At 40.4% G+C, this 13,347-nt stretch overlaps 1 protein-coding gene across 1 annotated transcript; it reads left to right on the plus strand.

Moving 5' to 3' along the window:
* Positions 1-946: 946 nt before the first annotated feature.
* LOC101470918 (ras-related protein ORAB-1-like) lies at positions 947-6,029 on the plus strand. The gene is made up of 6 exons (XM_004576440.2): positions 947-1,068; positions 2,466-2,538; positions 2,612-2,707; positions 2,837-2,932; positions 3,028-3,159; positions 5,268-6,029. The coding sequence occupies exons 1-6, from the start codon at positions 1,055-1,057 to the stop codon at positions 5,493-5,495; spliced, it is 639 nt and encodes a 212-aa protein (XP_004576497.1). The 5' UTR covers positions 947-1,054; the 3' UTR covers positions 5,496-6,029.
* The last annotated feature ends 7,318 nt before the right edge of the window (positions 6,030-13,347 follow it).

The raw sequence follows: 13,347 nt of genomic DNA on the forward strand, positions 1-13,347 counted from the left end.
CATGCATGGGATGAGGTTAATTGGTAATTCTGTTCAGGGTGTACCCTCCCTCTTGCCCTCTGACAGCTGGGATAGGCACAGGCACCCCCACAACTCTGAATTGGATAAGTGGAAGAAGATGGATGGACTACATTAGCAAAGGCTCCTTAACAGAAATGAACCCTGTAAAGCATCTCTGTCGCTCTGCGGACAGCTGCCATGTTGCTTTTGGCTGCTTTTGTTTGGTTTCAGTAGAACTTCTTGTTTGTTTGAGAAGCTCAGAGCTGCAGTTGGTACAGGAGTCACTGTCACTTTGATTCAAAATGAGTGCAGAGCAGAGGCACAGTTTCATGCCGCTCACCACAGCAACACAGCACAGTGGAAACAGCAAAGAAACCAGCTGAACGTTGAGACTTAAAAGTGGGTAAAAATAAATTTTCTACAGGACTGTGTAGATGTATTTATGTCTGTGTGTGTGTATACATGTTTAGACATCTTTGTGAGGACAGAAAATTGGAATGCTGCTATACTTGTGGGGACCAACAGTCACTTGTTGGGACAAAATGCCTGTCCCCACAAGTTTGAAGGCATTTTTCACACTCAAAATGTGGTTTTAGTGTCAGGGTTACAGTTAGGTTAAGGTTAGGTTTAGGCTCAGGGTTAGGATTAGGCATTCATTTTTGATGGTTAGAGAAAGCGGCTAGGGAAAGCATTATGTCAATGAGATGTCCTCACTAAGATATGAAAACAAGTGTGTGTGTGTGTGTGTGTGTGTGTGTGTGTGTGTGTGTGTGTGTGTGTGTGTGTGTGTGTGTGTGTGTGTGTGTGTGTACCTTGGTTTTAGGTGCTGTCCTCAGTGTAACCTGAACTGGGCTTTATTAATAAATAATGCATCTGAACCAGTCAGCTCATCAGTCAGCTTTTGAGGCAGGCAGTTCTGGCTTATTCTGCCATTTGCCCTCCAGCGGGACAGAAACAGACGCAGCATCAGAGATTATCTGTCTGTTTTCAGACTCAGGATTCAGTTTCAGGTGTTTCTGTTTTTGTTGCGTCAACTGGGCCGACCTCGTTGATCATGAATCCTGAATAGTAAGTGTTGTTTCTTTCTCTGCGCAGTGCATTACCGAGATGAAATGATCAGCTTGTAATAAAATGACACCTGGTCTTTAACACTGGCTGCTGACATGGAAAGTTAGGAGAAAACTTAAGCATGTGTAACATGCCCGACCCTTGTTTTTAACCTTTGTTTTGTAACTAGAGATCAGTCGTATCAGACGTATGTCAGTCTAAAAAGACATACAAGCCAGTTTTATTGCTGAGGTGTCTAATTTGAGCTTATCAGTAAATTGTAAGTTGTGATGAATTAATGTTTTATGTCCGTCCATAGATTTGCTGCATGTTTCTATCAATTTGTAGAAAAAAAGCAAAAAGAGTAGATAATTGGAGGCATTCAGTTGTAGGTAATCTGCAATGGCTCACTAGGCCTCTGTGGCAGATGGGTATTGTTTAGTGGTGCTCAACAGAACAAAGACAAATTGTAACTTCTCGCAGACAAGAGTGCTACAGAAGAAACCATACACAGAAAGACATTTGATCCCAGGTTCGACTTTGCGTCTGTGACTTATGTGTCCATAAACTATGTAATGCAGCAGCTAACCACTTTGGTTTAATGCTACTCATTCAGAAATACAACACAATAATTTGCATCCATCTAGTATTACCAGGCAGCTGCTTTACTGCCAGCTTTGAGAAACAGTTGTAATAATATCAACAACCTGGTTCCAGGAGGGCACGGTTTAAGCTGTAGCTCCAAATTCTTACATGAAAATAAAACTGAATGGAAAACTGTGTAGTGTGGATGGTTTTATTCACGGTCTATCAAAAAGCTTGCTTCTTATTCATTAATTTGTAATGGGTAAAAGTTAGACATTTAAAAAAAGGAGTTTCTTGGTGACGACCACGTTGTTACCTGTGATTACACAAAATGACATTACTGGTGAAACATTGTTTCAGTATCTAGAACTAGTGACTGTGATAAACCATTCCTGATGAGCTAACATCTGTCCAAGGTTCACACTTTCATTTGACTTGTGGTTCAAGCACTTCATGGTGCTTGCACTGAGTGAAAAACTGCAAGTCTTACAAGCAAACAGCACGACTGATTTTGCAACCTTCACACTGTGCACTCGATATTTAGTTCATATGAAAGCAAAAAACAAAAATCTTCCAAATTTAGAGCATAAAACATTCAAAATATCAGATCAACCCTTGACTTTTGTTATAGATGTAATAAAATCTGGTTGCAAGTGTGCCACCCTCTGCATTTCTTAAATTCATGTCAGCATTCAGAGCTGTATTTGATGTGTGTTATTTGCTAGCTGGCTTTCAACATTTAAATTATGCAGCTTTTTATGGCATGACATCATTTACATCTGAGATGGAACCTCTGTAGTGGTTCATTCATGCATGTCTTCCTTGCTTCCCAGTGACTACTTGTTCAAGCTTCTTCTCATCGGTGACTCTGGAGTTGGAAAGTCATGCCTGCTGCTGCGCTTTGCGGTAAGACTGTGCACACGTATGCACACAAAGACACGCTCACTTTCCCTTTTTAACACTTAACTGCTTGCTGCAGGATGACACCTACACCGAAAGCTACATCTCTACCATAGGGGTCGACTTCAAGATCAGGACCATTGACATGGATGGGAAAACTGTCAAGCTACAGATTGTAAGGAAACGGCGAAGCGGTTTTGTGAGGGAACATCATAAAGTTGTTTTTCAAAGCATGAAAGTCTTAAAAAAAACTGTGTAATGTTAGCCTCAGTGCTATTTTACGTGTGTGCATATACTCCTCCAGTGGGACACAGCAGGTCAAGAGAGGTTTCGAACCATCACCTCCAGCTACTACAGAGGAGCTCACGGCATCATCATTGTGTATGATGTCACTGAGCAGGTCAGTGTGTATGTCTTCATCATCATCTAAAAAGAAAAGCATTTGAACATGAACTCCAGACCTCCTGCTGCTTCGCTTTCTCTCTCTCTCCTCAGGAATCCTTTAACAATGTGAAGCAGTGGCTGGATGAAATAGATCGTTACGCCTGTGAAAACGTCTCCAGGCTGCTGGTGGGAAACAAGTCTGACCTCGTTAGTAAGAAAGTGGTGGATGCTGCCACTGCTCAGGTAACAGGCTACGTGCAGCGAAGAGGCTTAACTTCAAATACTTAGAAATAACTTCACACCTGTGGTTTTATTAAGCATCATAAAACTAAGTGGAAGCTTAAAATGGGAAATAATTTGTTTTTTCTTTCCAAAATAATTCTAGACATGAGCACACTGGTATTTTGACATCATCACATACTGGTATCTCTATCAGAAGGTTTTAGCATCGTGGACAAAGTGTCTGGCTTTGTGCTTAGACACACGTACTGTGGCAGCACTGGAGGCAGGAAGCAAGTAGTCAAGTTAGGAAGATCGACAATCATGCCTAATGTTTCAGTAACACTAAAACCAGATGACAACCTCACTGTGACTAGTAAGAATGGGTGGTTGTCCTGTGACTGTGTGGTGATTTTTCACATTCAGCGAATGATTGCAAACAGTTGCTGCGATCAGATGTTTGGCACTCAACCACTAATCACTCAACCTGCAATCACTCTCAGGCAGATTGTTGAAGGTTGGCAAAAAATTACCACCTCATTTATAAATGCAAACAGGTTACTAACACGCTGAAGTCCCTCTGACTGAGTCTGCACCAATGAGCACAATTCATCTGGGACAACTCAGCTGGTTTCAAACTGGGTATTTTCTGGGTATACTTCTATCTAAAAGTGGGACTGCCTACCTAAGTCATTTGGAGTTAGATTGCGGTGCCGCAGTAACTGTCATACAATCTGGGGAGGAATTCTTGAGACTCCTTTCTTAATCTTGGTGTCGCAGTAGTGGTAGAGCAGGTCATCTGCTAATCAGAAGATTGGTCCCAAAGATATTTGTCATGCTCCATTTTGCATGCCAAATATCTACGGGCAAGGTATTACCTCTGATGGAGTCTCTCCGATGCGTCCAATGGAGTATAAATGTGTGTGACTGTTAGATAGAAAGTGTTAACTTTGGAAAAGCATAGGAAAAAATGCTTGTATGAATGAGGCAAGTTGTATAAAGTGTGCACAGTTAGAGTAGGAAAGCTCTTTATATGAACCAGTCCATTTATCAGATCTATGAGGTTCAGACACCTTAACCCTGTTCAATTACAAACTGATACAGACTGGCCCTCTCTTACTGACTCTAAGGACTCCAAAGAGTCAATTTGAGGGGAGCAACTAACTATGAGTCTCTCAGGGAGACTTCAGCGTGTTAGTAACCTGTTCCAAATCTAGACTTGGACTAAGAAGCAAACCATTTGAAAGGATAGGAGATTGCAAGCTCATATATTTAAAAGTAGCATTGGAGGCAGAGCCTTCAGCGTTCAGGCCCATCTTCTGGGTAACCAGCTCCCAGTTTGGATTTGGGAAACAGAAATCTTCTCTACTTTCAGGAATAAGTTTAAAACTTTCCTTTTTCATCAAGTAGTTAGGGCTGGATCAGGTGACCCTGAATCCTCCCTTAGTTACACTTAATAGGTCATGCTGCCGGAGGTTTCCCATGATGCACTCGGTGTTTCTTCTTCACTGTGTTTACACATCACTCTGCATTTAATCATTAGTTATTATTAATCTCTGGCTTTGTCTTTTGTCCCGTCTTCATCCCCACACCCTCAGGTGTGCCAGAGGGTGTGGGCTGTTAAAAGGAAGTTTGTCCTTCATCCCTACGGTCCTTACCTTACAATAAAAAGCACCTTGAGGAGACTTTAATGCTGTTGTGATTTGGATTGAATTAGTAGTCAGGTCATTGACAGGGGCTTCTTCGGACCAGTGGGCATCTTGTACATGCACCAGGAGCTTTGACAAACCGGCAGTATTTGAATGAAAACAGGCTCAGTGTTCTCAGTGCCAAGTCTGGCCAGGCGTTCATCGACTTTGTAGCTTTCATGTCTAAATTCCTTTGAAAAGTACCAGATGTAAACTTGTGAACTAACTACAATATTTAAATGTTGACTCATCAATAATTCAAAAGTCTGATTAGGGTTCTTTTTCAGAATGACTACTCAGTTCACTCTTAATCCAGGAGTACAAATTACATGTAATACTTTACTCTGGAATCGAATTTTAGAATTACAGTTGTTGCATTAAATGCTTTTAAACTGTGGTGTTTACACACTTGCTGCTTTTAATAAGACTTGACCCCATCCACAGGACCTGGCTTCGTCCCTGAAGATCCCGTGCTTGGAGACTAGTGCGAAGAGCTCTGATAATGTGGAGAGGGCGTTCCTTACCATGGCCTCTGAGATCCACAAACGTCTGGCCAGTGAAGGAGGGGGCATGGAGGGCGAGTCAGCAGAGGCCAGGACCGCCAAGATCAACAGCGCCCCCCTGTGGCTGGGAGGGGAAAAACAGACGCAGGAGGCCAATAACTGCTGCTGAGGTGGAAACATAAGCACAAATATTTATTACTTGATGAGACAGATGTGTCATTTGAAAAAGACCCAGCTGTCTGGTTGAAGGACTCATTAACTGAGTGTTACAGGCACACATATCGGCATATTTTTGACATTTATGACTTTGGAAGAAAAACACATTTTTGACTTGACTATGATATATTTTTGAGCTTGGTACTTTTGAATGAGATAGAGGTTGACGTTTTTTCCTTTTACAATTATGTTCATTTATTTTAAAAATGAGAAATGGAAGTAAAACTAAATAAAAAGAAAACTATAGCACATTATAATAAACTAGGACCAAACATGCAGAAATCAGAGCACTCAGCCAAAGGAACAAACAGGGTGGGGTCTATTCAAGTGTAGGTGACACGATTTGGAAATACAGAGAGGACCGCTCTCGTGAATAGCAATAGTTGAATGTTAATTAGCAGCCGCACAGTCTTTAATTATCTGATATAAGCAACCTGACTGTATGATTTCAGTTTCTATAAATGCCTCAGACTTATTAACCAGTTCCTGTTGTGTTTTGCTTGGTGTTTGTTTATGTCAATAAAGATATCTGAAGTTGGTCTTTTTTGCTGAAAATATAAAGAGATACTGAAATTCTTAAGATGATATTAAAAGAAAGCCTGATCCTGATCTGCGTGATTAAAGTTAGAAGATGATTGTTTCATGGTTTAAATGAGCTAATCTTGGTGGTTTGACTGAGACAGGAGATCAACCACTGAACATGAAAATGCACAAATATCATTAACATCCTTTTTTTCTCCCCTCAAATTTTTAAAAGTCAGCTTCCATTCAAGTTGCATTGTGTGATGTCGGTGCCAGTTTTTGGGTCAAGACTTCTTAATTTGGAACTCTCAGATCCAAATACAGACATGGAGGTCTGGACAATAAGGAAAAGTCTGTAAATTCAGAATAGCAGTGAGTTGATTATCAGGTTTTATTTTTCTCACAATCTGTCACACTTGTTGTTTTTCGAACTTTCAAAGATGCAGAAATGTCTGGGAGCCGCTGATTTTATATAAAATGTTCATATGGTAAATGCTAACTCATCTGGCATTTGACTTACTAGATTATTAAATGTTTTAAAACCTAAAAGATTCTTGAGGAACTTTAACTCACTATCTAAAATCTGAAAATCACTGGACATCCTCAGGAGATATTGGCCTGACAAATATCCCTTTGTGATGTGAAGGGATTTCTCATGAAGGCCAGGCAACCTTAAATATGTCATATTAGTGTCATTTCAACATGAATTAATTTCCTCTCTTTGCTGTGACAACAGTATTATCGCAGTGTAACAATGACTCACTGAAGGCCGACTTCTTTGTAATCAACTGGACGTTGTTTTAGCAACAAGAAGCTTATGAAAGCAGCTGAGAGACTGAGAACTCAGCAACTTCAGCTACTCAAATACAATTTAAATAAACTTTGTTCTTGAAATGTAAAACAGATGGGAAATAAGACCATATTTTAAATGTGTGAGCTTTGTCTACACTATATGGTACTGAGTACCTACACCTACCTACCTAGCACATTAACACATTATGCCTACAGTGTGAGGCATAGAATGAACACCAGCTCCCTGTGCACAGTTTGCGTGCTGATGTTAATGCTGGAGAAGGTTTAAAACTCTGCACATAGTGCATAAGTTACCAGCATTTAGCACAGTTTACACATCAGCACTTAGCGACCCCACTTTGTAGCCTTGCATGATCTGTCACTTTGTGGCTAACTTCCACTTTGAACTAATATCACTTACTGTCGATGGAGATCAGCACTCTCGAGTCAGTGAAATTCATCCTTTTACATTGTTTATGAAAGCAGACTGCATGGCTAGGTGCTGGATTTTATACCCCTGATACAATGAGACAAGAAAATGCTGAATTCAAAGTTTAAGGAATGTGGACCGACACTTTTGTGAATATGGTGTGCAAGATGAAGACATGGGAGAGACAAAGGGACATTGTGGGATTTCAAAACAGCAACAAAAAGTCAGTCCTCTATCTTCCCAATTAAAAATGTCAAAGTGTTTCAAAGATGAGTTCCTTTAAGAACAAATTTCTTATGTGAAAATTAGTTTGAGAAATTTGGTCAAGCTGCATAAAACAATCTGTGTGCAGACAGAGCATCATAGCCGTACAAATGTTAGGGAGAATATACAAAAATACTCTGGAGTAGAGGAGGATACACAACAATAATGAAACCATAGTGACTACACAGCTGATATACAAGCATATGCGTCAGTCCGATCCTTTCCCTACAGTCAGCAGTGAGTTCTGCACTGTCCTCAGGTTTGATATGAGGATTTAAAAGCAGTTTATTTTATGAAAAACTACAAAAACTACAACAGCTGGACTGCCTCAGACAGGCAAATGGAAACAGGATGAGGGGGCAGGACAGAAACTGGTAAGCAGTTATTTTTCCTTCCACTAGATGTCAGTGTTGCTCTGTATTTGTTTCCTACAGAGGTTGACAGCGTCAGTGTCATTCATGATCTCTTATGTTTTATGTTCGCCCCCCTCCTCCCCTGCATCTCTCCCTACCTCTGAGTATCTCTTTCATCTTTACATCTTTCACTCCCACTTGTCTAACCATAGCCTACCTCTGTTCCTCCACCCCATCCTCATCCCCGGCCTCTTGCTGCTTTTCCATCATTTCATATTCTTTTTCTTTTTTGTTTTCCCCTCTCCCTCTTACTTCTCTCTTGCCCCACTCGTCTACACCCTTAATGGACCTCTCACTTTATATCTTTCTCCCATTCTCTTTTGCCCTTCTGCCACACATGAATGTTCCAAAATGAATCTTAATTTGATTGCAGAGATCTACAGCTCAGGTGGGGGAATCTGTCCATAGGACAACTATTAGTCGTGCACTGCACAAAGTTGGCCTTTATGGAAGAGTGGCAAGAAGAAAGCTGTTGTTAACAGAAAACCATAAGAAGTCCCGTTTGCAGTTTGCCACAAGCCATGTGGGGACACAGCAAACATGTGGAAGAAGCTGCTCTGGTCAGATGAGACCAACATGGAACTTTTTGGCCAAAATGCAAAACGCTATGTGTGGCAGAAAACTAACACTGCACATCACTCTGAACACACCCCACTGTCAGATATGGTGGTGGCAGCATCATGCTCTGGGGGTGCTTCTCTTCAGCAGGGACAGAGAAGCTGGTCAGAGTTGATGGGAAGATGGATGGAGCCAAATACAGGACAATCTTGGAAGTAAACCTCCTCGAGTCTGCAAAAGACTTGAGACTGGGGCGGAGGTTCACCTTCCAGCAGGACAACGACCCTAAACATAAAGCCAGGGCAACGATGGAATGGTTTAAAACAAAACATATCCATGTGTTAGAATGGCCCAGTCAAAGTCCAGATCTAAATCCAATCAAGAGTCTGTGGAAAGATCTGAAAACTGCTGTTCACAAACGCTGTCCATCTAATCTGACTGAGCTGGAGCTGTTCTGCAAAGAAGAATGGGCAAAGATTTCAGTCTGTAGATGTGCAAAGCTGGTAGAGACAGACCCTAAAAGACTGGCAGCACCCAACAACATAGCACCCAACAATCTGTGGGATATAAATATTTCTAACATTAGTAACTTGACAGTTAAAAAATTAAACTGCTGAAGGGCATGCCAGGAGGTGCTGTGTATTCAAGAATAGTGAAGTCAAATGATGAAGAGAGGAACAGGAGAGCAGTGTCTGATGTATTGAATGATTTTTGTTTGTTTTTTGATATGCTGAACTGCAGATCAGCTCAGGTAGCCCCGCCCACACACAGTGACAGGAAACTAGGTGAGACAAAGAGCATGTTAGAAAAGGCTCATTTATTTTAGCCTGCATTTTAAACTGTGCTCTGCTGTTTAAACAGCTGCTCTGAAAAACGATTTCAGCGCTTAACAGAGCCTATGAATAGATTCTTGTTCTATTGTTGTGTGGCTTTATCATCTTTATTTTTTCAATGATGTAATTCAAATGTTCAGCATTTTATTTACACTTACTCTTCTACTAATAGAATGATGACCTATATAAAGACTCATTTATGCATTTATAACTTATTTATGTATAATAACAATGACAACAACGGTATAAACTGTAAAACTGCCAGGTTCTTTAAAAAGCATGAAATATAAATATAAAACAAGATTAAAATGCTAATTATAGTTAGAACCCTCAACCCTTAAAAGGGGTAGCTTTTAACCCGTTCACACATAGTGGTCACTACAGTGGATATTCAAAGGCTGTTTTCTTGTATTTGTGTCAGTGTTGTTGGTATACTTGCACATAAACCAGTACACTGGACACTGATGTGTCCAGTGTAGTGCCCTGCCATACCCTGCCACCCACTGGTTGTTTAATGTTACTACAGATGTATGACGTGTTTTATGAAGGAATTATGACAACTTCGATAAGGATTTTTTTCTTAAGTATTTTTATTTATCTTTTCATGCCTAAAGATGAATAAAAATACTTCCTGATTGAGGTTGTCATAATTCATGTTTGACAGGTTTAAGGAATTAAATTAAAGTTTTACTTTTTTGTTTTAGTGTTTACACTAAAGATTACACCAAAAAGATCCAGTTTAAAAACCATCATAAAAGCAACCTCTGATATGCAAAACTACCATGTGAGAGGATTAATTTTAGCCTTTGTTAGCAAAGCGTTCATGAAAAAGTCTACTCCAGTAACGTTTTGTACTTCTGCCACCTCCAGCACACAAAATACTTTTTCTTATCAAACTCTTTGTGCTCAGTCCAGCTCAGACTGACGCTGAAGATAGTTTCATGTCTGCTGTACCACCTGCAGTCTGTGTCACGAAATAAGATCAGCAGGTTACCTGGCTGTCTTTTGCATTGAGTTCCAGGTATCATTCAAACAGTTCGTTTTTAACCCGAGGTACTTCTCCGCACAGCTGTCCTGCTGTGGAGCAGGTGCACTACTTGGGTCCATTACTTGTGGCATATTTTCCCTTCAGGATCAATAAAAGCCAGCAAAAATGAATCTTTTTCAGTTTCTTTTTTAAAACACAGTAAATATATAATGGTTGGAGCTCCTTATTAATTGGGCCAAGTTTCTGGCATGCCAGAGGGGATCCCTGACAGCACTGCTTGGAATAACATGAGGTGACTGAGGATAACTAGGAGAAAAATAAACACAGTGAAGAGGCATTACCTTCCTCTCTTCCTCAGAAATAGTGACACATTACTTTTAAATTCACTAATAACTTCAGCACCTGTTTATAGCCTCACGTTTATTATTTGGATATTAATTCTAGCCGTCTCATTTTGTTTTACAGCTCCGGCCTGAGCGTTCAACACCCTCAACTGCCAGCCTTTTGGCAGCTGCACGCATCACTGGGTGCGAGGTAACCTGTCTCTAATCACGGTCTGATTCTGACTGCAGTCATTCTCAGTCAGATTACTGAAGCTTTGCAAATAACTGCTGTCTAACATAAAAACATGTACAGCATCGTGTGAGTCGATGCCAACGAGCACAACTCATCTGCAATGAGTCTCGTTGCTACACACTCGAGTTAAGTCGTTTCCTTTTAGCTATGTTCCTTCATAAAAGGAAGACTAATGCCTGTGTCGTTTCACAGTGAAATCACCTCCCTGCAGCAACCACATCACGATTTGTGGAGAAATATGTGTTTAAATGTGTTTAACATCTTTTCACAAGTAGTTTTGTGTGAATTTCTGTGTATAGACAACAAAGCATTTTTACAAGAACAACAAGAAATTTGATCTGTCACACTTGACTGATGACACATCAGGTGCCAACCTTTCTCAGTTCAGTTGCAGATTGTTGACTGACTCCATATTATTGCACTTTTATTGCTTCAAAGGCAATGACAACACAATTCACTGCACATGATCACAATACCTTCAGTCATGGTTTCTAACCGTTGTTTCTGTGACTGTACCTTTATTTAAACAAATACCTGACGTCAGGCTTTTGGTTTTCTTTAAAAATCTATCACTATGAAACTATTCCCTTGATCTGTCTTTACTCTACAACTCATGACACTCATAACAATTTGTCTAATGTATCAATCAGATGAGAGGAGGGGCTCAAGTGTGCAATAACACATGAGGGTTTTTTTATTATCATTATTTGTATTAAGTCAATAAAACCACTGAGGCTCAATCGCGAGTAGGGTCGGGTGAAATAGCCTCAAAAATATATCACAATATTTCAAGAAAATTAAGGGGAAAACAATTGAACAACATTTTACTGATGTTTGCAACTTGTAAGCAGCAGGATTAGAGAAGGAAAAGTTATTTTCTGGTGGTTTCAGTACAGAAGGATGTTTGAAGGAAGAGACTGGAGGAAAGATGAGTTTACAGTTCACACACAGCTAAGAGTTACACTTCAGGGTAATCCTGGTTATAATCTTGTCCTTGCAGCCCACTTTTTGCTGCTACACTGGCAACAACCTGCCAGTCAGTTTAGGAGATTGTGTTATTCTTGTCCTGATGCTGTTTTCTTCCAAACACTTCTCTTAGCCTTTTGGTTGTGGAGAGATTTTATGCAAGCAGCAACAGGGAGCCAGTGGAGAGCAGAGAAAATCTATCATCTACCGTTTTTTGCCTGACTGGAGACCAAATATACCTTGTTTAGGACAATTTGTAGAGGTTTTACTGTGCGTGTTGGAAGCTCTGTGTGAGATGACTTGTACAACGAGCTTAGTGGCTCACTCAGTCACATACATTTATTTGTGTCATGCTGTAGCAAATTCATGTCTGAAGAGTTTTTACCGAATTCTGATTTTGTAGCTTAAAGTCAAAGTTAGCCAGTAATCACACTCAATACAACAAAAGGTCATTTTAATGAGGGCTGCAGAGAGGAGCGCCAACACTGTGTCGTCCAGTTCATGAAAGGGAAGTTGCAATTAGAGCATGAAGCTGCAAAACACAGGAGCATTCGGGAGCTTAATGTTCCTTTACCAACGTAAAGCAGTAGCTATAACATTTACACCACCTGTAAGAGAAAACATCTTAAAGAGCACGCACTTTGTCTCAGTGGGGAAATTAGCTTTTCATGGCAGGATGAGCAAATGCCACATTGCACTTTTGGGCATCTGAAGGTTTGCAAAGATTAACTATGATTTTACAGAAGAAGATAAAACTGTACAGTGTGAGAGTGGAGATGTGGAGATGAGTGTGTGTGAGAGGACGTGTGCTATGGAAAAGTCTGCAAACACATAAAGGTGTCCTGTTAAACAGACAGCAGTGTCTAAATGTATAAGAATTTATATCTACAACACAAAGAGATCATTAAAAAACAAAACAAAACAACACTTTAGATCTCTTATTATCTTTGCACAGAGGTCAGCGGGATCTTCAGGAGCTGTGATGCTATTTTCGGATGGACTGATTTATCAGTAGCAACTGATTTCATAGCTTTTGATCTCTAACCTGGAACCTAATTAGTTCCAGAGCAGGTTAAGGTTGCAGCATAAGCTACTGTACTATACTGATACTGATACTATACAAAAAGTTTTAGCTTCTCTACACTGGCTTCCTGTCTCCTACAGGATCCAATTTAAACTTTTACTTTTTGCTTTTAAGTCGCTTAATGCCCGAGCCCCTCCTTACCTGTCTGAGCTCCTCTCTGTTTATGCTCCAGGAAAAACCACGAGGTCCAGCTCAAAATGAATGCTGTCCATCCCACGGACTACTCTCAAATCTTGTGGTGATAGAGCCTTCTCTGTGGCAGGTCCCAGACTTTGGAGTAGTCTCCCCTAAAAATTAGATCTCCACAAGTAGTGTTCCCATCATACTATCCAGGCACTTTAAAGCCTGACAAGAAATACATTCAAAATGAATCAACTGA

This window comes from Maylandia zebra, linkage group LG14, assembly GCF_041146795.1.
Source record: "Maylandia zebra isolate NMK-2024a linkage group LG14, Mzebra_GT3a, whole genome shotgun sequence".
NCBI lineage: Eukaryota > Metazoa > Chordata > Actinopteri > Cichliformes > Cichlidae > Maylandia > Maylandia zebra.